Source organism: Lithobates pipiens, unplaced genomic scaffold (assembly GCF_037356315.1).
Source record: "Lithobates pipiens isolate NorthernLeopardFrog02 unplaced genomic scaffold, aLitPip1_a1.2 Scaffold_8, whole genome shotgun sequence".
NCBI classification, from domain to species: Eukaryota; Metazoa; Chordata; class Amphibia; order Anura; family Ranidae; genus Lithobates; species Lithobates pipiens.
The window spans coordinates 116,503,697-116,529,239 of NW_027507903.1; the positions used below are offsets into that span (position 1 = coordinate 116,503,697).

At 40.9% G+C, this 25,543-nt stretch overlaps 1 protein-coding gene across 1 annotated transcript in view; it reads right to left on the reverse strand.

Moving 5' to 3' along the window:
• Nucleotides 1-5,247: 5,247 nt before the first annotated feature.
• The window catches only part of ARIH1 (ariadne RBR E3 ubiquitin protein ligase 1), an 87,647-nt gene continuing 67,351 nt past the window's right edge, over nt 5,248-25,543 (reverse strand). The window contains exons 8-14 of the mRNA XM_077471950.1: nt 24,652-24,694; nt 21,984-22,055; nt 20,708-20,838; nt 17,115-17,172; nt 15,697-15,957; nt 9,610-9,722; nt 5,248-6,205 (exon numbers count right to left, since the gene is read on the reverse strand). Of these exons, the coding sequence (XP_077328076.1) occupies nt 6,121-6,205; nt 9,610-9,722; nt 15,697-15,957; nt 17,115-17,172; nt 20,708-20,838; nt 21,984-22,055; nt 24,652-24,694 (763 nt within the window). The 3' untranslated portion in view covers nt 5,248-6,120. The remainder of the gene's footprint in view (nt 6,206-9,609; nt 9,723-15,696; nt 15,958-17,114; nt 17,173-20,707; nt 20,839-21,983; nt 22,056-24,651; nt 24,695-25,543) is intronic.

Below are 25,543 nucleotides of genomic sequence, written 5' to 3' on the forward strand. Positions count from 1 at the left end.
GGTGGCGCTGGAGTCATTGAACGTCCTCTTTTGAAGTGGCGTCCGTACGTTGTGACATCACCACGTTCGTGTTTGTTGTCAAAAAGTCAGACCGTGTGTATGCAATACAAACTTGTGGACCACGCCCTTTGTACAAAAGTCCACGGAAAAGTTTGTACAAGTCCGACCGTGTGTATGAGGCTTTAGGATCTCTTCAGAGCCTGGACCAACAGAGTAATGTCAGCTGAATATGGGTCACAAGAGTGCCAAAAGAGCTTTGGCCCTACTTATCCTTTAAAACTGAAACAGATCTAATAGCAAAACTATAAAAATATGTAACGCAACCTTAAAAGTTATGCAACACAGCTCCCCAAGAGCATCTAGTCCCTCAGCAATGCGTTAAAACTTACCTTTAAAGAAGCCTCAAGACCCTTAGTATAATTTTTTTATACATCTCTGTAGAGTACATTGTCTCATTTTCTATGTGCTCTATAACCATAGTTATGATGTTAACCCTGCCCCCCTCTCCTTGATTTATAGCCGCAGTTTGTCTCAGCTATGTGCACTTTTACAAGCAGCAGCAAAAGGAATGCAGGGAAAGCAGAGAAATGTGTCAGTCAGCCTCTGCAATCATCTTGCTGTTTGTGTGTGGAAAGTGCTCACAACTGACACAGAGTGCAGCCTCCTTACAGTGGTTGTCAGATCAGCCGTGGGAGGAAAGGAGGGGTCAGGTTAGCCCTCCTAACTAGGGTTATAAAGTACTTAGAAACATGGTATAAGGTTCATCACCTATACAGGGCATCGTTGTGTCCATTGTGACTACAGCATGATACAGTGATGTCATAGAGGGTTGACAACACAAGTGCTGCATAGCCCCCTCCCACCACAACCAGTGGAATGAATGGTTCCTTCTAATTAACCAGTTTGCCTAACCACTTAGCACATACATCTAACTGCAGCACGTAGTTCTTGTCCATTTCATGCCCAATAGTGGAGAGTCGGCACTCTGATTGCTCTCATCCCCAGGTTAGTGACTTGGAAAGTATAGACATCATTGAATCAATATAAAATCTATTTCAGAGGTCAAACAATGACAGCTTATACCGTTGTGCTCATAAGTCTACATACCCTGACAGAAATGATGATTTCTTGGCCATTTTTCAGAGCATATAAGTGATAAAACAAAAACTTTTCTTTCACTCATGGTTAGTGTTTGGCTGAAGCCATGTATTATCAATCAACTGTGTTTACTCTTTTTAAATCATAATGGCAACAGAAACGACCCAAATGACCCTGATAAAAAGTTTACACACCCCAGTTCTTAATGCCGTGTTTTGCCTCCTTTAACGTCAATGAGAGCTTGAAGTCTTTTGTGGATGAGGCTCTTTATCTTCTCAGATGGTAAAGATGGCCATTCCTATTGACAAAAAGCCTCCAGTTGCTGTAAATTCTTGGGCTGAATTGCACGTTTGAGAGCTCGCCAGAGTGGTTCAATGATATTGAGGTTAGGAGACTGAGACGGCCACTTCAGAACCTTCACTTTATTCTGCTGTAGCCAATGACAGGTCGCCTTGGCCTTGTGTTTTGGATCATTGTCTTGTTGGAATGTCCAACTACGTCCCATGCGCAACTTCCTGGCTGATGAATGCAAATGTTCCTCCAGTATTTTTGATAACATACTGCATTCATCTTGCCACCGATTTTGACCAAATTTCCTGTGCCTTTGTAGCTCACATATCTCCAAACATCAGCGATCCATCTCTGTACCTTTCATCATGGGCCTTGTTGACTCCTCTCCAACTGTAGCATTTATGGTTGTGGCCAAAAAGCTAAAAATGTTGGTCTCATCACTCCAAATGACTTTGTACCAGAAAGTTTGAGGCTGGTCTCTGAGCTATTTGGCATATTGCGAGATACTTTGTGTCATCTGCATAGTAATGGCTTTCTTCTGACAACTTGACCATGCCACCCATCTTTCTTCAAGTGCCTCCTTATTGTGCATCTTGAAACAGCCACACCACATGTTTTCAGAGTCCTGTATTTCCCCTGAAGTTATTTGTGGGTTTTTCTTTGCATCCCAAACAAATTTTCCTGGAAGTAGCGGCTGCAAATTTTAGTTGGTCTACCTGACAGTGGTTTGGTTTCAACAGAACTCCTCATTTTCCACTTCTTGATTAGAGTTTGAACACTGCTCCTTGGCATTCTCAGTTCCTTGGTTATCTTTTTATAGCCCTTTCCTGTTTTATACAGTTCAACTTCCTTTTCCCGCAGATCCTTTGACAATTCTTTTGCTTTCCCCATGACTTAGCATCCAGAAACATCAGTGCAGCACTGGATGAAAGATGCAAGGGTCTGTCATGAGTCCAGAAACTCAGTGACCTATATATATATATATATATATATATATATATATATATATATATATATATATATATATATATACACACACACAAATTATAAGCAAATAGATCACAGGTGAGGATGGTCACCTTTAATAGCCATTCAACCCCCTTTGTGTCAACTTGGGTGCATGTTATTAGGCCAAAAGCACCAGGGTATGTAAACTTTTGATCGGGGTCTTTTGGGTAGTTTCTGTTGCCATCACGATTTGAAAAGAGTAAAGACAGTTGGTTGATTAAAAAAAAAAAAATGGCTTCAGCCAAAAACTAACCACGAGTAAAAGAAAAGTTTTTGTGTTATTCATATTCTCTGAAAAATGGCCAAGAAATAGTATTCTGTCAGAGTATGAGCACAACTGTATTTCTCTCAATACAGGTTTCATTGGAGGCTGCTGCCAAGTGCTTTGGCCTTGCTCGCATCAGGAGAGTATTATTGCAGTTTAACAAAACTTGCATCTATCTGAATAATCGTTCCAAGTTTCTAAAGGGAATTAGCAAATCATTTAGTACAAGACGAAAGGTTATGTACCAAATATAATTAAAAGCATCCACTGGATTTCAGTTTAGTAAAGCAAGATCAGCTGCATGCAGTTTTTTTCTCACTTGAGAACCAGACAGTAGAACATGCAATAGAATAGACCAGTGTTTCTCAACTCCAGTCCTCAAGGCACCCCAGTAGGTCATGTTTTCAGGATTTCCCTAAGATGAAACGGCTGTGGTAATCATTAACGCAGTGAAACTTATCAAATTGCCAGTGCAAAAAATGGAAATCCTGAAAATATGACCTGTGGGGGAACCTTGAGGACTGGAGTTGAGAAACACTGGAAAAGACCATGTATAGTCACATGTTCAGCCTTGACACTGATTAACATAGTACAGCATACTTGATATTGGAGTATGTAATGCCTTTCCTCATGCCACCACTTCACAGGATAGGAGCTGGGTAAAGTATACCTGAATTATTATAAACGTACCTTAATCCAGCACATAACAGGTACCTATACATCAGGTGCCTTGTCAGCATAAGGATCTTGGGGAATTCAGTAATGGGATGACAAGGATCATGGCCCCACTCACTTCCTATCCCACACTATTGCCCAGCAATGCTTCCAACAGTCATAAGCTAATAGGAAGGGTCGGGAGACACTACCAACGAATTTCCTCAAGGGGATGCTTATACTGAGAAAGGGACTGGAGATGACCAGAGCTAAAAAACATGTAACACTTAAAAGGATAAGTTCACCTTTGTGCAAAGACTAATAAATGTACCTTTTTGCAGATTTAAAAAAATAAAAAAAGTGAATTTTTTTTTTTTTTATCGAGAGCCTGTAAAGCATTGCACCAGCGATGAGGAGATCACTGATGCATGCAGGTCTCCTGCACACTGTCAGTGTATCCACTTACGAATATGGGTAAGCCAATACTTGCTGACAGGAAGACTCAATGAGCTACGAAAAAGGCTGTGGTAGCTCATTCAGAACTACAAGCCTATAGCCACCAAGGCTGTCGGGACTTCTAGTGCATTCATATACAGATCTCTGTGAATGAATGACACGGCTGCACTGCTTTCAAAAACTGGCAAGAATGGGGAACTTCTCCCCGTACTGCAGCACTAGGAACATGCTACATGTTCCACCCTAAAACCAAAGGCTAAACCTAACCAGCTTTTCTCTGCTAGTGACAACAGCACTGTGAAGCAAACCCTTTAGAATGTAGGCCTTTCTTGCACACCATGGCTTTTGATATTGAACCCTGCTCCCAGGTGACAGGGAATGTGAAGAGAAACATTACTCACACTGCTCAAAATACAGATCATAGCATGACTCTGCATGAAGCCTATCATCATGATTTCTAATAATCTTAGCTACAGTTTGAATCATATGACAACATTCAATTTTAAAACTCCATTAGGCTTATTTTACAAGGCAGTGCAGTAATGCACACCTTTGCAAATTCATTCTTTTGTCTAGTTACATTGCCCTATCACTTTCCAAGCAGATGACCAGGTCTGATATTGAAAAAAAAAAAAAAAAAATAAATAAAATTATATATATATATATATATATATATATATATATATATATATATATATATATATATATATATATATATATATATATATATATATATATATATATATATATATATATAGTGTTCTGCTAATATACCAACCAATTGCCAACATCCCCACTTTGTATAAATACTTTTCCAAGGCTTGCCAAAAATTATCTTTGCCATCACTCACAGCCACAAAACTTGCTACAATTAAAAAACATGTATTTTTTTTTTTTTTGCTTGCTGTATCATTCTTCATGTTTCTCAAATATTTCGTCAATCCTTATTGCAAAAAGTATGTATATTATGTTTATCTATACTTTACAACACCTCTTCAAACTTTTACAGAGCTGCAGCAAAACTGCAGCAGAAAAAAAAAAAACATTCCCCACCCCAAACACTCCAATCATTCAATAGAGAAGTAAAAATGAATAGAATCCTAATGAAGAGCAGGCATCCATCCTTCTGTACAAAGCCTCATTTGTGTCTAAATTTCTGCTTCAGCCAACCTGGCCAAGTTCAGTGCAAAAGCTGCAGCTTGAATTCGCTCCTTGAAGTTAGAATGGCAAACAGATGGATTTTTTTTTTGTTTGTTGACGCTGTGCGCTTCTGAATGTGAGAAATACTCTATATGTTGTGGTCTTCTGTATGCACAGACATTTAAAAATCCAAGTATAACAGTTTGTCAATGTGAATGGCACTTGGTGATCTTGTATTGTGCACAGTGATTTCATGGACCTGTTATCCACTAAAAAGCTAAGCTGTGTCCACTCTACAAGATCTCAGGAATAAACAGCACAACCAGAACCAGCAATCATCAAGAAAGAATAAATATTTTTTTTTTTCTGTTTGTACTTAAACATGATGCAAACACCGTGCGTCCCACCTCCTCCCTGCTCATGCAGATGCACTATTTACAGGTTTGAAAAATACTGCTGTCTTCTGTTCAGTTTAATCTTGTTTTGTTTTTAAAAGTCATGTACAAAGCTATTTTTTATTTTTCTTCAATTTTTTTCAAATTTCCAAAGCTGTTCAGCTCCAACCCAGGGTAAGAAAAGGTGCCAGGCATAACCTGAAGACATTAGGTAAAGAGAAGGATGGCTAAACAGTGGCAAGACAAAAGACTTGTATAACGCAGGACAGAAGACATAGGTTGAAAGGACAACTGGGTAGGGTATGGAAGGGAGGTCTGCCTTTCTGTAGAAAGCAGTGAAAGGGAAATCAGCTTGATTATGGCAAGCCAGTTAGGAAAAAGCACTGCAAATAGCTGAGGGGCTGTACACATTTTAACACCTTAGCAACACAAGGGACCAGCATTATTTTTGTCAGACAATTTGCCAAGAAAATTCAAGGCTTTGCCAGTCGCTATGTGCCAAAGGGTTAAACATGCCTACAATACTGTCAAAACCATTGCTTCTGCTAACTGCTTTCCTTTTATTATCACAATATAATTTACTTAAACTTTCAAAAAAAAAAAAAAAAAAAAAAAAAAAAAAAAAAAAACCCAAAAAAAAAAAAAATTAATAAAAATAAACTAAAGTCTGGCAGGAGCGCAAGAAATGAGAGCAAGAGAGGGAAAGGGGAGACAGCAAAATGTGCAGGGTCGGCCTCAGGGCGCATATTTGCATTTTAATGGGCATTGAAATCTAGTGTCAGGTGGCAACAGAGGTTGGTCTGTGTAAAGGGCTCAGTCCTCAATATATTCCCACAAGTCCTTTTCATAACCTTCGTGCACATGAAGCAGCAGAACCCGCCTCCTACTCTCACAGTATCTGAAAAAAGCAAGAATAACAAAGTGGTTAATACTGAATCAAGGTTTTAAAAAAGTCACAAAAGTAGCATGAAGGCTTTGATGGTTGACCTTGTTCTGAAAGTGCTAGTTGTTCATTTCCATTATGTTGTTATAAAACATCATAAAAATGTCAAGACAGTATAAAAAACACCTCCAACAAAATGGCCCTGTTTTGTAGACACCCTCAAGAACATCTTATCACAATGTTTTGAAAATGAAAACAAATGCTGGTATTGAAGTGGTTAAAACCTGAAGCTTGGTAATAGGGCACTAGATACAAGGCATCAATAAATGTACAAATCATACCGTGTTTCCCGGAAAGGAAGACCTACCCTCAAAAAAAAACCTAGTGCAATATTCAGGGAGGGCTGTAATACAAGCCCTACCCCCAAAATAAGCACTAGTTTAAAGGGGTTGTAAACTGCTAGAATCCTCTCTATTACAGTAGTATATAATGTAAAAAGGTGTGTCTCTCTGTAATCTGATTCAAGTACCTTCAGTACAGAGCCACTCAGCTGATTTCCCGCTGGTCCCCTCCTAGCTATCAGTGAGGGGATCTTGGGCACCCCTATGCAGTGCTCAGAAAGGGGAAGAGAGCTTTGGCAGGCCATTGAAGTGCCAAGCAGCGCTCGGCTGATTTCCCGCTGCTCTCTTCTCACAGTGGGGGATCTCTGGGCCCCCCTCCCTCTGCCATGCTCCGAGCAGGGAAAAACGGCTCCAGCGGGTCACGGAAGTGCCAAGCGGCGCTACAAGGTATTTGACAATTGGTATACAGGAAAACACCTTTTACATTATATACTACTGTAATAGACAGGATTCTAGCATTTAACAACCACTTTTACTATGTTCAAACTAGGGAATCCTGACAGGCAGGGAGGGAGAGGGGGGGGGGGGGGGGGAAGAGAAGATATCACATTAAATGGCAAGCCCTACCCCAAAAATAAGACCTACTGTGTTTTTGGCTGCCAAAATGAATAGAAGACCCGGGCTTTATTTTCGAAGAAACACGGTACACAAAGGGAGGAGGTGGTGAAGGGGTTAAGGTGCAGGATAAAGGAAAGGAGTGTTTATATCTGTAATCACTGTATTTGGTCATTACCATTGATCATAGACTCATATCAATTGGCTCTGTACATTAAACAAGAGGTCCACGCTGCTCACAGGTGAGCCGACTCCAACAGTATGATCTCCTCACTACAGCGTGCTCGCCCAGTCGCAGCTGAAGCAATAATGAAAGTAAAGTCCGGGTGGCTGCACACCAATCTGAGATCCTTCATTCACATAAAACCATAAAGAACATGAGCACTTTGATAAAGCACTTTATGTGCGAAACAGGTAAGCCATGCCTCCCTTGCTTGTACATGTAGTGCTCCTCGTGTTCTTCATTGTTTTATGTGTATAACGGCATTTGGATCTCAGTTTGGTGAGCAGCCATCCAAACTTTCTTTTCATGATGGCTCTGTACATTGTGCTGTGACCTGTGCAGTCCAACAATGGCTAAGATCACATTCATATTGGTGCACTGCCTGCATGTGTGTTTTCTGAAGTGCTGTTTATAAACACTCAAAACGGCAGCTAAATAGTAAAGTAGTATTCTATTTTAAACTATCAAAAGTGGAAGTTCTGCCCTGCAGACACCATGAGGCTCCTGATATTACATTAATTAGTGAGAAGACTTCTGTCACTCTTCTTGGATTTAGTTTCAGTGCGGTACTGGGGCTGGGCTTTCACTGATTTTAGTGTCAAAATCAAATTGAACACTCAGTTTATATCAAATATGGGCACAAAACAAACCCGTGTTAAAATTACCTTACACCTTAAAGTGGAACTACGCTGCATCTGAGCATCACAAACTAAAAACACATTCATTTTGAAAACCCAAAACAAACCTGCCCATTACCTAGGCTTTGAAACCAGGTAGAAACTTAAATGTATTAAAAAAAAAAAAAAACACAAACTGAACAGGTTATACTTTATCCATTTACTAAGGCTAGCAGCATAAGAATTAAAAATAGTCAATCTTGATTGAAATAGTGAAGTTCCGCTTTAGGTTTCTTTCTAAAGCACCTACAGTCCAGGCAGAAAAGCCTGTCCCCTGCCAACAGCTGCATAGTGGGACCCATGCTCACTATTGGGATGTACTGATCTCTCTACATAGGCCTGACACATGCCTTTACTGAGACAGGCCTTTAGCTCTGCAATCAAAAAAGCATATTCTCTCTCTGGGGATTTGAAAGCTCTGGCTGTGATGCAGTGGGAATATCAGACTTCTGCAGGGAGATCAAGGGCCCCACTATGGAGGAGATGGCAGGTGATGGGCCTTTTTTGGCTTAGACTATAGCTGCTTTGGAAAGAAAATGAACTTTAAGGCCTGGTTCATTCACTAGTGTGATTTCAGATACAACTTGAATCGCACAACAATTGAAATCACATTACGGACGCCTGTTCACATCAATGCAACACCGCATTGCACGATTTTGAGAAAGGTTCCTGTACTACTCTGGTGTGATACCAGTGGGATTTTGGTCCCAAAGCATATGCAAACCTTATCAAAGTTGCTGCTGCAGCTATACAATGAGGGTAATCCCGATTACTGTTACACAAAGGGTAATTCTGAGGCTGCTTGACATGATGAGGAAAGATCTGGGGCACAGGCATGTACAAGGGGCTACTTTCAATTGTGGCAGATGTAAATTTGTTTTATGGAGATTTTACTGCATGCAAGAGCCATAGCCCATTTTTACAATCCACAAGACTATTACTGAAACACGTGTACTGCTGCACTTGCCACCACTGCACCGAGATGCAATTCTGCACTCACCACCACTGGTGCACAATTCAGCATTCGTTAAGACTGCACCAACAAACTTTTTCACACAGCCATGCACTTTTGCACTCACTGACACTTCACCAATGTGCACGTAAACATTTGCCACCAGTGCAAAAATGTGAACTTATTTGCTACCACCTAATACCACTTAACAGGCACTTTTTGACTTGCAAGCATGTACAAAAATATAGGATTCCTATTGGTGTGTGTATTCACCCCATACAGTTATCAGAATTCAATTTATTTTGCGATAGTGTGATCCTTAATTAGGCATGAATACGTCTCTCAAAATTTGTCTTCCCCAATTCGACATATTTGCTGATGAACACCAGTATACCTATGGGGAACGTATACTCAGCATTTGCTTAGCAAAACCCTCTCAGAAGCACAGTCAGCCTGAAGATGGCTGCCTCATGCTGACAGTACAAAGAATTACAGAACAAGAAGTACTTGGTCATAACAAATCAAAGCAATTTGTTATATACAGTGTGTTGGTCTGCTTTAATGTGTCTTGTCACAACTATAGAACAGAAATTGCATCAAAAAAAGAATACCTGTACTTGTCTTGTACTTTCTGCTTTATGTCTTGAAGGGAATCCTGGGAAATATCCCTTTCTAAATATCCAGACAGAACTTCTGTCGCATTCTCTAAGTCAGCTTGATTATTCTACACAGGATAAAAGAAAAAAAAACAAAAAACACACAAAGATTGACAAATATATCAAACCTTTTACTATTTTTAAATATAGGCCACTGCACATACATACAATACAAAAATAATGTGTTCATAACACGTTATTGACATGGTAAAGCCCAAGACCAGGATTGCCCCGAAATTCACTTTGGCAGTGGGCTTCCCATCTGCAGTGCATTGGTTAAATGTGCATTAGGACCGGGGGGCCCTACCCACTTTAGCGCTGTTCTCCTCTGCCTGAAGCTCAAGGCTTTGAGCACAGTCTTGACAAAATTACCCCTTAAATGTATGTTTAGTAGGCTGGAGTGTGACCATGGCCGGCCACAGCTTAGAGGCATGTCACAGTAACAGAGAGACCATGATGAAGGAATAGGGTTTTTCTCCTTATTCCTCTATCCCTAGGCATGAAAAACCTTGGCAGTGCCAGGGGACCCAATGCAAGAATACATTTTTGATCTTCTTGGTGGACTTTAAGCTATAAAAGGTGCCCCTACACAGGCATGTAGGTATGTGGTATATTTCTGTTCCTGCCCTGACTTCTGTATATCTGCAGAAATGTGCATGCTGAATTTATTAGTCTTTTAAATGTAATTATGAAAGTTAGATTGTAAAGTCTCATTTTTTTCCTATAAAAATAACATGTTATACTTACCTTCTCTGTTGCAGTGAATTTGCACAGAGCAGCCCAGATCCTCCTCTTCTCTGGTCCCTCTTCCCTGCTCCCTCCCTTCTGCTGAGTGCCCTTACAGAAAGCAGAATGCTATGGGGCACCCAAGCAAAAATCACAGCTCCCTGTGTCCATTCAGGCACAGAGCCCTGACTCGGCCTTGCCCCCTCTCTCCCCTGATTGACCATCTCACTTTGACAGCAGCGGGAGCCAATGGGCGCCGCTGCTGTGTCTCAGCCAATCAGGAGGGAGAATCTCAGGTGGCTGAGATGCTCATGGATATCGCTGGACAGAGGGACCTCAGGTGTTAGGAAGGCTGCATAGAATGCATTAAGATGAAACACCTTCTGACATTACAACCCCTTTAACCACTTGACCACTGGGCACTTAAACACCCTTAATAACCAGACCAATTTTCAGCTTTCGGTGCTCTCGCATTTTGAATGACAATTACTCAGTCATGCAACACTGGACCTATATGAAATTTTTGTCCTTTTTTTCACACAAATAGAGCTTTCTTTTGGTGGTATTTAATCACCGCTGGGTTTTTTATTTTTTGTGCTATAAAAGAAAAAAATACAGAAAATTCTGTAAAAAAATGAATTTTTCTTTGTTTGTTAGAAAATTTAGCAGATTAGTAATTTTTTCTTCATAAATTTTGGCCAAAATTTATACCACTACATATCTTTGGTAAAAATAAGTACAAATTGGTGGATATTATTTGGTCTTTGTGAAAGTTATAGAGTCCACAAGCTATGGTGCCAATATCTGAAAATTGATCACACCTGAAGTACTGACGACCTATTTCAATTCTTGAGACCCTAACATGCCAGAAAAGTACAAATACCCCCCAAATGACCCCTTTTTGGAAAGAAGACATTCCAATGTATTTAGTAAGAGGCATGATGAGTTTATTGAAGTTGTCATTTTTTCCCACAATTCTTTGCAAAATCAAGATTCTTTTTACTTTTTTTTTTCACAAAATTGTCATATTATCAGGTTATTTCTCACACACAGCATATGCATACCACAAATTGCACCCCAAAACACATTCTGCTATTACTCCCGAGTATGGCGATACCACATGTGTGAGACTTTTACACAGTGTGGCCACATACAGAGGCCCAACATGCATGGAGTGCCATCAGGTGTTCTGGAGCACCCAGGACAATTCTGACATTTCTCTCCTACATGTAAAAATCATCATTTATTTGCTAGAAAATTACATAGAACTCCAAAACATTATATATGTTTTTTTAGCAAACACCCTGGAGAATACAATGGTGGTCTTTGCAACTTTTTATCTCGCACGGTATTTGCGCAGTAATTTTTCGAATGCTTTTTTTTGGAAAAAAAACAGTTTTGTGCTTAAAAAAAAAAAAAAACACAGTAAAGTTAGCCCAATTTTTGCATAATGTGAAAGATGAAGTTACGCTGAGTAAATAGATACCTAATATGTCACTCTTCAAAATTGCACACGCTCGTGGAATGGCGCCAAACGTCGCTACTTAAAAATCCCCATAGGCGACGATTTAATTTTTTTTTACTGGTTATATGTTTTGAGTTACAGAGGAGGTCTAGGGCTAGAATTATTGCTCTCGCTCTAACGTTCGCAGCGATACCTCACATGTGTGGTTTGAACACCGTTTTCATATGTGGGCGGGACTTACGTATGCGTTCGCTTCTGCATGCGAGCACATGGGGACAGGGGCGCTTTTAAAAAAAACATTTTTTTTTATTGTTCATTTTACTTTATTTATTTTAGTTTGACATTTTTTTCCCCAAAAATAATTTTTTTGATCACTTTTATTCCTATTACAAGGAATGTAAACATCCCTTGTAATAGGAATATGGCATGACAGGTCCTCTTTACAGTGAGATGTGGGGTCAATAAGACCCCGCATCTCACCTCTAAGCTGGGAAGCCTGAAAAAAAAAAAAAAAAAAAAAAAAGATTCTGGCTTTGATCGTATTAGCGATTCGGTAGAAGCACCGGAGGGCGGCGGGAGGGGGGGGATGTCTATGGCTGGGTATTGCAGGGTATCACCGACTATGGCTGGGTATCTCAGAGTATGGCGTTGCAGAGCATTGCAGGGTATTGGCGGGTGTTGCAGAGCGTTGCAGAGTGCTGCAGGGCATTGCAGAGTGTTGCAGGGCATTGCAGAGTGTTGCAGGGCGTTGCAGAGTGTTGCAGGGCGTTGCAGAGTGTTGCAGGGCGTTGCAGAGTGTTGCAGGGCGTTGCAGAGTGCTGCAGGGCGTTGCAGAGTGCTGCAGGGCGTTGCAGAGTGCTGCAGGGCGTTGCAGAGTGCTGCAGGGCATTGCAGAGTGCTGCAGGGCATTGCAGAGTGCTGCAGGGCATTGCAGAGTGCTGCAGGGCATTGCAGAGTGCTGCAGAGTAATGGCAGGGTATTGCAGAGTAATGCAGAGTAAGGGCAGGGTAATGCAGGGTATTGCAGGGTATTGCAGAGTAATGGCAGGGTATTGCAGAGTAATGGCAGGGTATTGCAGAGTAATGGCAGGGTATTGCAGAGTAATGGCAGGGTATTGCAGAGTAATGGCAGGGTATTGCAGAGTAATGGCAGGGTATTGCAGAGTAATGGCAGGGTATTGCAGAGTAATGGCAGGGTATTGCAGAGTAATGCAGGGAATCGAGGGGTTAATTTTCGGTGAGCAGCGATGTGGGCACTGCAGATGCAGCCCACATCGCTGCTGACACCGATCTCTTCCCCCTCCGCTGTACCGATCGGTACAGAGAGGGGGGAGGGAGGAACCGGCGTCATAACATGACGCCGGCTTGTTTACAAGTGATCACTCCGTCATTTGACGGAGCGATCAGCGGCCGTTTACCGTGATTCGTGATGCGCCGGGTCCACTGGACCCAGCGGTCACGGATGCTCTCGTGTGCGCGCGAGAGCAGAATTCTGGGAGGCCGTTAATTAACGGCCTCTCAGAGTTAAACAACCGCCCTGAAGCCGTTAATCGGCAATGGGCAGTTGTTAAGTGGTTAAATAAATATGAAAGCAAAGAGGGGTCTAATATAAAAAGAAAAAATTAAATAGGTTTTAAAACCGTGCTCAATACTCTTTTTGGGGAGGAAGAAATTCATTATACCCAATTCCAGTAGACCAGAGTTAAAGCGGAGCTCCAGGATGAGTGACAGAATACAGGGCATTCTGTGAACCAAAGGGAAGGAGGGCCATATAAGTGACACTAGTGTAAGTGGCTCTCATGGAGGCAACAGGCCCGAGAACTAGTACAGGAGTAAACAAAAAGCAGTTATTTTTAATCACTTCAATACTGGGCACTTTCACCCGCTTCCTTCACCGACCAATTTTCAGCTTTCCGTGCTCTCACGCTTTGAATGGCAATTGCGCAATTATGCTACACTGTATCCAAATTAAATTTTTATCATTTTGTTCACACAATTAGAGCCTTCTTGGTGGTATTTATTCACCTTTTTATTTTTTGCGATATACTCTAAAAAAAATATATATTTTTTTTTTCAAAATTTAATTCTACTTGGTTTTAAAAGAAATTCAATAAAATCAAATTTCTTCATAAATTTAGGCCAACATTTATTCTGCTACATATCTTTCATAAACAAAAATCCTGACATAATTGGTTTGTGTGATCACTGGCACAGGTGATTACTGGGACAGATATTTTTATTGTGGGGGGAACATTGTTTTGGGGACACTAGCCTAGTGATCAGTATGTAAAAGAAACCGCTCACACACACCGATTGGCTGGCTCTCCATTTAAATCACATGATGGCTGTGTTTGGATATAGCCATCATGTGATCAGGTGGGCCAATCACAGAGCCTCCTGCCTATCCGAGATTTACCGTGTCCGTGTGACACGAGCGCATCGGGATCACACCGCCACACAATTACGCTTCTGACAATGGGAAACTCCCTCACAGAGAGGTACATTTTATATACACACCTGAAATAAAAAAAATTAATATAAAACACAAAAAAACAGTACCTGGAATTCCACTTTATTAACACAGCAGTTTTAAACTGAGCATATGGTGTAAATTGCATAAAGAAAAGGTGACTGCAATTTCTTTAAATCCTGAGTTTTGCCCCACAAAGAAGGATGACCTTTGCTACCTCATGTTTTAATGTGCCTGCCTAAGGCATCAATAAAGTGCACATGCTACTTTTTATAATGTGGGGCACTACAACTCACTGTAGTGCGTTATAATGCACTGTGGTGCACTGCAAAAAGGTCCCTTGGCAAGGTGCATTGGCTTGTTTTTCAAAATGAAAGGCAATGAGTTGCACGTTAGTGCAGAGTGATCTCGTGAATGCATATTCTGGGGTGGCATTATTTAACGGCATTCAGTGTAGGTTCAAGTCACTATATGCATGTCCACTCATATGCACTGGCCATGTGGACTGCGGAACGTTTTTTGCATGTGCTACAGTGTGTTGTCTGCAAGCTTTGTGGTGGGTTTTATTTTTCTCTTTCACTGAAGCACACCGGTATGTGGTGCAATGTGCCAGTGTGATAACATGCCACCTGCCTTGTTTCTTTAGTGCGCATACCAACACAGCGCATTAGTGTGAACGGTAACAATACAAAATGCAGCTTTTGGATTTGTCCATGCATTAGGACTGTATTTACTAATGCCAAATATAAGTGGTGTGAACAAGCACTTTGATTATCACAAACCTGTGCGCTGTAGGTCTGTAGGCTGGCATCATGCAAGGCCTGTGGGCAGTACCAGCAAAGAGAAAGCCAGCTGATGAAAGAGGACACTGGCTTCAAAGGAAAAGTACAACGTATAAAAAAAATTGTGCTGCGGATGGCTCTCTGAGAAAAAAAAAAGTGCATCTATGGGCAATTTTTAAAATTGTTCATTTATGCTACACTTATACGGCAAGCTAACCTCTACTTATGCACAATTAAGGCTCCATTCAAATTCACCATATTTTGAACTTAAAATAAGTATCAAATTGGAGAAAGGGGAAGGGAAGCTGTTTAATTTAGAATTTCACATATTAAAAATAATACACAGGAGAAGATTGGAGTAACAAAAGTGTGCTGAGAAGTGAAAAATGAATTTCACCTTTAAAATGTAGGTCATGTGAATCATGCAGAATATTGCACAAAATCACAATTGTCAGAATCTAAGCAACAAAGCAAAAAAGTCTAGTCACAATTTAAGAATATCTTAAATATCTTTCTGCAAGTGACATGCACAAGAAAATTAGAGCAAACTACTTGATAATATTTCTCACAACTAGTCTGTTAAATGGGACTAATGCTTACCTCAAAGATAATTGACTGGTTGTTTTTCTTGAGGTAGAATGCAAAGACATAAGTGTACATGAGTGTGGAACGGCACTGGCACAACACATCCACTGCCTTTTTAAGAAACTGCACTTCAATCCATGACATGTTGTGCTGCTGCATCTCTTCCATTTTCTGTTTGACTTGGGCATACAACTTGTGCTCAAATCGCAGGCTCTGCATGTGGTTCATGTAACGATTGCAGTAGAATAAGTATCTTTGTAACGCTGCTCTGGAACGCTGCAGAGTAGGAAAAGGAAACAATCACTTCAGAAAAAATGAATGCAAAAATTGAGCAAGAGTCTGATCCATAAATTGTATTCTTACAAAGTGTAGCAAATTCTACAACCTTTTTGCCTGAAGTCTTATAATTACAGAACAAGACAATGAGTAGCAGAGGACTGCAGTGCAAACGCATTTCTGCTGCCAGAAGAGCTCCTGCACTAAAGCCCAGATTACTAAAACGTCAATTGACAATTGCATGTCCAAGTTCAATAATCTGCAACATTTGGTCTATTGCTTTTCTAAAATTTAACATGATTGAATATTTATGTTCACTTAAAAGTGGTTGTAAAGCCACTTGTTAAGTCTCTACAATCCACTCTGTTAGATAACATGTACCCCCAACGTATGTCCTTTATAAAAAAAAAAAAAAAAAAAAAAAGCTTTTTTGTACCTTATATCTGAGCGTCTCCCGGCACTCACGTGACTCCTAGGCTCCCTTCTCTCCCTGTCTGACATACAGCAGGAGGGGCCAAGAACGCCCACTGATGTCAGCTGGAGAGGAAGAGAGCCAAGGAGTCACGTGAGCGCCAGGAGACGCTTTGATACAAGATACAAAATGGCTTTAAAGAAAAAAAAAAAATGACATACAGTGGGGCATGTTATTAACAGAGTGGATTGTAGATACACAACACTCATTTTACCAGCAGGAGGGAAGGATCTTGAAGTGGATGAAGCTGATGATAGGCGCGGTGAGGTGGGGGTTGGGGGGTGGTAGTACGACAGGAGAACTATGAGAGGCACGAAAACTGGCCATGGTGTTAGGGGCTCAGCAGCCACCATGATGCCCCATGGTCACTTTACAGGGGGAGGGCAGAACCAGGCAGGATTAGCCAGGTTTTTTAGGTGATAAAGGGGGCCAAATCACACAGCACAAGCACTGTGCTGTTTAAGATGCTTTAGGAACAGGATCCCTTTTTTGGGGTTTCAAACACTTTAACAAACCAGATACAAAAGGTATAATGCTGCTAATTATATTATAGTAAAATCCCCCCCAAAAAAAAAAAAAAAAAAAAAAAACATTTATTCACTGGGTTGTGGCAAAATTTTATTCATCCAAGGAAAGACTATGAAGTGTCAATAAACACCACATCTAGCACTTTGTATATATTCACCTCTTGTGCATCTCGAGCAGCCTTTGCATCATCCTCATTGTAGCGATTACAGTTGTACCTGTAAATCAAATAAGTACATGTGCTGTATTGAATATATTTGTTAAAGTGTCAGTAAACTCGAAAAAATAACTTTGCTTACTTATCACCTCCCTTTTGGTCTGCTAATTATCATTAAACTGTTTTGTTACATATGTTAGTTACATGCAAAAAAAAAAAAAAAAAAATACCTGTTAGTTCTGCCAGAAATCTTAACGTCTTGTGCACAAGGAGGTGTTCTAGAGATGGGAAGGAGGGGTGGGGGGGAATAAAGAGGGTTGTGTCTTTTGTATTCGTTTAGACATCAGGTAGGCAAGGCTGACATCACATGCAAAGGATTTTACAGCTCAAAAGACACTTTCTTGTCAGTTCAAACAGTAAGGTAGAAACATATTTTGGCATATCAACTGTTCCCTTTACTGCAATTGTAGTAAATGCTCCAAATGTTATAAATGTTCTGACAGCAGAGACCTTAAAAAATAAAATGGTGGTGGTATTTTTAGGTCGCATTCTAGTGCAACAGTTTATCAAAGGTTGGTTTTAGTGCACACAAGCGCATTATCCAATGTTTTAGCAAAACATAGCAAAGGAGCTTACATCGAGAAAATAAACATGTCAAACCTCAATGCTGCCTGTGCCCATTAAAGGACAAACGTTGGAACCCAAAGTCTGTAGGCAACGCTTTAAGACCCCTTTTCACACTGGGCGGTTTTCAGGTGCTTTAGCACTGGAAATAGCCTCTGCTACCCTGTTTCCCTGAAAATGAGACCTAGCGTGATTGTCGGTGATGGCTGCAATCTAAGCCCTACCCCGCAAATAATCCCTACCCCGTTTCGGGGAAACAGGGTAAGCATATGAAAACCACCTCCCATTCAAATGTGACTTTTTACACTCGGGCGGTGCGCTTGCGGGATGTTCTGAAAAGTCTTGCAAGCAGCATCTTTGGGGTGGGTTGGGAGCGCTGTATGTAGTGCTCCCAAAACGCCCCACCCATTGGAATGAATGGGCAGTACTTCAGAAATGCTGCAACATGGGAGTTTTAACCCCTTCTTTGGGTTTAAAAGCTCCCCATTGGCACCCAAAAAGCACCACTTAAACAGCGGCAAAGTGCCGCTAAAATGAGCGGCGCTTTACCGCAAACGGGGCCCCAGTGTGAAAGGGGTCTAAGAGTTTAGAGGTAAAAGTGAATAAGGATGTTAAAATAATTGTTTTCACTTTGACATGTGTGGTAAATGCAACATGGGTAGTGCAACTGTCAATTTTGTACGCATGTTCTCTCAACGCATGCATTTACATGGAGGCTCAACTTTTTTCTTTCTTTTTTTAACTGAACTTTGTGCCCGGCGTGATAGCACATTTACAGGGATAGGTTCTCTTTATAAGACCTCGTTAACGCTAAATCAAGCACAGATCATGCTCCATTAGCCTCTCTGCCAGCCACAGTGGCCAGGGAAAGTGACATAATCCACATCACGTTCAGGTACTTACTAGCTAGAGAAGATCAGCAAAGACCCTAGGCACACTAAAATTTAACACCTCCCACCTTCTCAGTTGTAGCAAGCAGGCCAAAGAGGAAGGGTAATGAGGCAAATGAGCTGTGTCCCTCAAAATGTAAGAAACCTTAAACACTTAAGTGAACCAGCCCAACAAGAGAAGAAGAAGAAGAAAAAAAAAAAAAGAAATGAAAGTATAAACAGCCACTTGTAGAACCTGTCTAATCCATTTAGAAATCGTGGACCTAAGAGGTTCTACAGCTTCTAGAACCTTCCAAATTAACATGGAATGTGTCTGCCTAAAAGAAGCAGTGGTTGAGATGTAAACCCTGATGGTCCTCAACACATTCAGACAATGTCCAATCAGCACACGCCCCCAGTGTCTATTGCACAAAATGACATACAGGTATGTCATTTTGTGCAATAGAGCCAACCTGCCGCAGTAAGCGGTCGGCAAGTGATTACAGAGAGCACTAGATGATTCTTTTTTTATTTTAATTACATATCGTGGGGAGATCTTTTTCCATTGACTGCAAAGCTTTCATCTCCGGTGTCACTAATTGACCGCTTGACTACTATATTTTCCCATACGGGGAGGCGTCTGTAGACCTGTGGGTCAGAGATATGAGGTGAGCGGCTATGGATGTCTATGGTGGATGGGCTGGACTCACGCTGACATATGCATGCTTAAAGTTTGGATGCACATCCTCATCACAGTGGCACATTTTGTGTTCATCACGATATGTGGATGTATGGACTTTTAAAAGGAGGACATTTTCATACGGATTGGTCATTTTGCACCGCACTGTCCTGAGTTATATAATATATATTATTACACATTTTTAATGTTTTACATAGCGATAAGCAAAAGAGGCCAGCCTGAAGAGATCTAGCAGGACTTAATTTTCTGACTAAAGTTCCACTTTAAATAGTTATGAAAATGCAGCGTCTCTCCATTGGAACCCTCTTAGCACCAGTACACAATTTGACCACTTACCAGATGGTTAGAGCCCTAGTATCAGGGGGTCAAACAGTGCAGTTACAGTATGAGGACACTCCAACAGGACTCAATCAATGCTACAAGAGGTTTCTTTGCCAGATTAAGAAATAACCCATGTAAAAGAAAAAGAAAAACTCTGTAGTAGAGCCTAGCAGTGATTTCATCATGCCTGCTCTGCTGAGTAAAGACAAGTACACACCGTCTTAAATTCTTAGATTGAGAGTACCCTGATTCTAGTAAGGTTAAGCAGTGAAAGGGTGTACTAATGGTGGTGGCAACACTGAAGGGATAACACTAGAGTGAGACAAAAGTTTTCATTAAGTATAGAACATTTTTTGTCCCACTTGGTTGTGCTTACCACCAAGTTTTTTTTTGTTTTGTTTTTTATCACTTTGTGGATTGTTTATCACTTATTTTTACTTCTCTTTTTTACTTTTACTAGTTTTTGATAAAGTGAAGAAATTGCTGATGACCTTGAAATGTGTAAACACGGATCCTGTATGTTAATGGATGCCTATAAGTCCTTAGACGAGGTAAGGCAATAAGCAAATTGATTCAAACTTCTGAGGACATACAAAGGCATTGAGTGCCTTTAAATGCAAGTGGGGGTGTAGTCCTCCTATGTGCTTTGGTACTGTAATCCAGTTTGAATAAAAACCACAATGGCAGATGGGACTTTCAGTTAATTTATTCACAGATTCCTGTAACTGAATGACACACCTGTGTGCCAGTTTCCACAGAGGGGGGCTCCGGGTGAGGGGCCCGGCTGCCTAGTAACATGTCACACCCTAAATACAGGTGTAACATGTTACTGAAGATAAACCTATCCTTTAAAGCCTAAAAGGGTCAGTTTCTATGTCTCAAGTGATTTCTCTTGCGAGGGGAGGAATAACCACAGGGTTCCAATTACCATAAAGCTGTGTAACTCAGACAATATAAACATTTATATAATTTTTTTAATTTGACATATGGTTTAACGATACTTTGACACTAAGCCCATTGAACATCTATTAATTTAGGCATTGTATTGTAAGAAGTCCTGGGTAAATCCATTGCATCCTTACCAAGCGGATCCATGGGGCTCCCAAGGACCCAGGCACACCCAGCAAAATTCTGCCTTGCAGTTTTGGTTCCGGCATACCATGTGATTGCAGCCTCCATCTTTCTCTATGGTCACATGACATTTGGGACATTCCTGGGAGAATGCAAGTTTTATAAACAGTATAATAAAACATAATTAACTTTCTTCATATACAGACGTGGACAAAATTTGTTGCCACCCTCACACTTCATTGAAACAATACTTAATTTCTCCTGAAAAGTGATCTAAATAAAAGCAATCTTATGAACAACTGCATCCCTCAAGCCACAATACTTCTAGGAGAATGGCCTTTGGACAGGTGAGATGGAAATAGAGCTTTCTGGCAAGTCAACTTAGCACTATATCAACAGATGGAAAAGGAGGCGGTTTTCAAAGAAAAACACTAACATGGAGGAAGTGCAGTTAAGAAATTCTACAGTAAAATGTACTGCCAATTTTCACAAAGCTTTTTCTCAGTCATGGTACCCAAAACACAAAGTTAAAAGCAAAAACACTCGACTATTCTGAAGTGCTTAATTCACTCAGTGCAGAAAGAGAAAACCTAGATCATTCAGCATGAGTGCCTTGGATTTTCTGTTTCTGGACTGAGTGAATCAAGCTATTTTCTAGAACAAACTAGAACCACTGCTGTGGTTCCGCAGAGGAAAATAGATTGGGCTCTCTAAGGTCACCCTCTCTTATATCCACAGGTCTGTATTCCCTCCAGAGAATGATTGTGAGAGCCACGACTTTGTGTGTTTACCTATTCTGAAGTGGTCTGTAAAACACTGATCTGAATCCTATTGAATATCTATGAAAAAAGTTAAAACATGCTGTCTAGAGAAGGCACTTTTTTAAACCTGACAGCAAGAGCAGTTTGTTCAAAAGTGAGCAAAACTATATGTGTGTGCGCCAGGTGATTATATCTTACCGAAAGCTACAGAAAACTGTTTGCAGCAATTGCCAATAAAGGTTGTGCAAACAAAGCATTAGGGGTCCTATCGTTTTTATCAAGTCTACTTTCAGTTGTTTATGCAAATCTATTGAAACAAAAATTAAAAGCAAAGTCTGATTTTTACTAAGCACAGAAAAAACCCTGATAGATGCCAATTACTTTGTACAGATTGAAGTAGTTTCAGAAAATTGTGGGTTCATTTTTCACAGAAAAAGTACCAAAAACATCAGCCTCCGTTTGTATAAACTTTATGTAACCCACAATGTTAAAGTGAATAGGGAAGAAGAAAATGTGAGGGTCATACCTTTGTATTAGCCGCAATCCAGTTTGATGTCTCACTGTCATCATCACACTTTTTGATCCATTTTTTAAGCCACTGTCGAGGAGAGAAAAAAAAAAAACACTTTTTAGTCACTTATTCTCATTTGCCTGTAGCTACTGGATGAATTATCACCCACTTTTATGGTATAGCCATCAATATCAATTTACTCAATCAGTAGCCCTTCCTGTGTCAGGGCTGGTTCACACCAGAATCGTTGCCCTGCATTTGTCTGGGCTGCAAATCACACCTGAAAGCACAAAAATGCACTGCACAAAAATAGCATGGTACAGCAGTACCATGCGATCTGCTGCCTACAAATGCACTGTGTTTGCAATATGCATTTAGGGTGCCATTAACAGTGTATTGGAACCTGCAGCAGATTGCAAAGGCAGGGAGTCTAACACTGTGGGAAAGTGCACAGAACACGCCTTTCCCACATCACATTCTGGTGTGGACCCTTATGGTTCTGTCATAGCAGCTGCAACATTAAAGTGGAACTATACTCACCTCGGCTCCAGTGATGCGGCGTGCTGGAGCTCACCGCTGGCTGCTATCTTCTAGCTGCTGGATACTGGGTATTGAGTGCCACTTTCATTGGCCAGGCTGATCTAACGTCAGTCCTGTGCATGCAGGTGGAGCTCCCTGTACAGGGTTGGACAGGCAGGTGTGTCATTATAATGCAGGAGAAACAAAGCATGTCCTCCTGCATTAAAAATCTTGCCGTTTGCCCATTTTTGTTTTGTAAATAAAGTTACACGAGGGAACCAGGAGGAGCCAGGGAAATATAAAAGTTCACACACATGACTCAAAATTTCAGATTCCTACTCAATTGGCCAAAATTTAAGCCGTGGGTGGCCTTCAAGCACCACCTGGTTTGATATACTGCAAGTCCATAATCAATTGAACCAGGTGGAAAATTTGATGCAATCACTGTTCCAGTATTTGAGCAGCTATGAATGTTGTGACTGTCTGAATACAACACCCAACAGTGGAGATAGGATTCCTCCCTTCACACTGCTAAAGCAGAGTTTCACTCAAAAGTGAAACCTCACTGAAAAGAACCTTCTTGACCCATTACAGTCTAGCTTTCACTCGCAGCACTCCACGGAAACTGCTTTACTAAAACGCATTAACGATTTACTAACTGCTAAAACAACCAGTACTCCATACTCCTACTACTTGACCTCTCTGCGGCCTTTCATACTGTTGATCACCCGCTCCTTCTCAAACTACATTCCCTTGGCCTCCGAGATTCTGCTCTATCCTAGTTCTCTGCCTATTTATAACGGCGCTCCTTCAGTGCCACCTACAACTCTGTCTCTTCCTCTCCATTCTCCCTTTCTGTGGGGGTCCCCAAAGGCTATGTTCTTGGACCCCTTCTCTTCTCTAAGTACACCTCCTCCCTCGGTCACTTGATAACCGCCGATGGCTTCCAATACAACTTATACAATGATGGCTTCCAATACAACTTATACAATGATGACACCCAAATCTGTCTGTCTACTCACCTCAATCCTTCAGTCTACTCTCGCATTAATAACTTACTAACTGACATATCAGCATGGATATTGCACCACTTCCTTAAACGAAATCTCTCTAAAAACGGAGCTATTAATATTCTCCCGCCTGGTGGGGGGACACGGCAGATCCTGCTCCCACTTCTGTGGTTCTGCGCCACAGCCCATGACGTCACCAGAAGGGGTCCCTCCTCCTCTCCCTGTCGCCGGGCCAGTAGGAGAAGCAGGACCTAGCGCATGCTCAGTAGGGTTCCCAACGTGAAGCCGTAAAGGCCACATTGCTGGGTTCCCTTACCCGCAACCGCAGCACCCGACAGCTGATGGAAACATCAGCTGCGGTGCAGACATTGCTGGACTCCAGGACAGGCGAGTGTCCTATTAAAATTAAGCAGCTGCATTATGTGTAGCTGCTGGCTTTTATTTTTTTATTTTTTTTGGACAGACCTCCGCTTTAAGCCTGAAACATACAATGTGAATATCAGACAAATGATCCATTTCTCTTTGTATGCTAGTCTATTGAAAACGAATAGGTTACTAGAGTTACAAAATTTCTTGCAAGACACTTCCCACAATTATGTAATATATTCTATTCTTTTGTATCCGAGCATGTGCGGTTTTGTTCACTTGATTTTTTTCCAGACGAATACTATACTGATTAAACAAGAATTGTTCGTTATAATATCAAACAAGAAAACATTTTGTGATTGTCCCTTCTCATGAAATGTCATGATTGGCTCTCAAAGACGGTGTACTAATGATCAGATTATTGGAGGATCACTCCAAAAACCATCCACTTTCATTGTGTCGACTAGGCTTTAGTGGGATGAGTGAAAGCTAATCAGGCAGAGTGTAGTGGTTTAAGTATTCCAGTGGGTTTGAGTGTCAGACACACTAGATGTTAACATGTCAAATAGACTAACATTTTAGAGCGCCCCTCAGTGCCACTATTTTCCTGATATGGATGTGCCAGCAGATGAAGCTCTGGCCTCCTTTTCACAGATTTTTACTACAGCTACTTCTACTTCAGCTCTGGCTAAAGAAACATGGTACTGTATTTACAGAACTTGAATGCGTGCAACACCTTACTTTGGATTTATGCAAGAAAACATTTCTTGAACCTTACACAAACCTACCTTACATTTAACTGGGTCATGCCAATTCTCTCCACAATTGAAGCTGTAACAATACAAAAACAAAAATTCTGATTTTTCAAAGGCAAAAACACCAAAAAAGTCAAGTGTCAGACACCAGTTATAACTAGGGTTGCACCAATACTAGTATTGGTGCCGATACTGAGTATTTGCACAAGTATCGGTACTCATGCAAATGCACCAATACCTGAAACCGAAACTTTCAGGCTAGGTTCTTTGAGCTGTTAGTGAGTCTCCCCTGTTGGCAGCTAAAGTGTTAAAGAAGTCAGGTAATTGGAGCTGTGAAAAAAAAAAAAAAAAAAAAAAAAAAAAAGCAGCTGCAATGTTTATTAACATTGGCAGCCCTAAAACACTAAAATAAAAAGAAACATGGTTTCTTTTTGTAACTTTCTGTTTCTTCATCTGCAGATCAAAGGGATGAACACATGTTCCTCTGTTAAACACCTTATTAACCCTTAATTTACTCTAATCAGCCTCAACTCCCTATGCTCCTCAATTTATTTTCCTGCTCTTTTTTTGTTCATGTCTACTTTATAAAGGATAAACAATTAAAAAAAAAATTGTTTGCTTTGTTAGTGAATATTTTTGCACATACCGTATTTATCAGTGTATAACACGCGCCCCAAGGAGGGAATTTAAAAGAAAAAAAAACTTTTAGGAGGGAAGTTTAAGGAAAAAAAAAAAACCTTACATTTAAATGCCCATCAATGCAGCCTTGTCAGTCATTTGCCGTTTAAAAATGGTGCCGGGTATTTTCGGCTTTCCGAAAGCCGCCGAGAACGGCCGAAGACAGCCAAGTGCGGCCGAAAATACACGGAAGCCGCAGAGAACAGCAGAAAGTTAGCAACAGCGGGGGATCGGCGTATAACGCGCA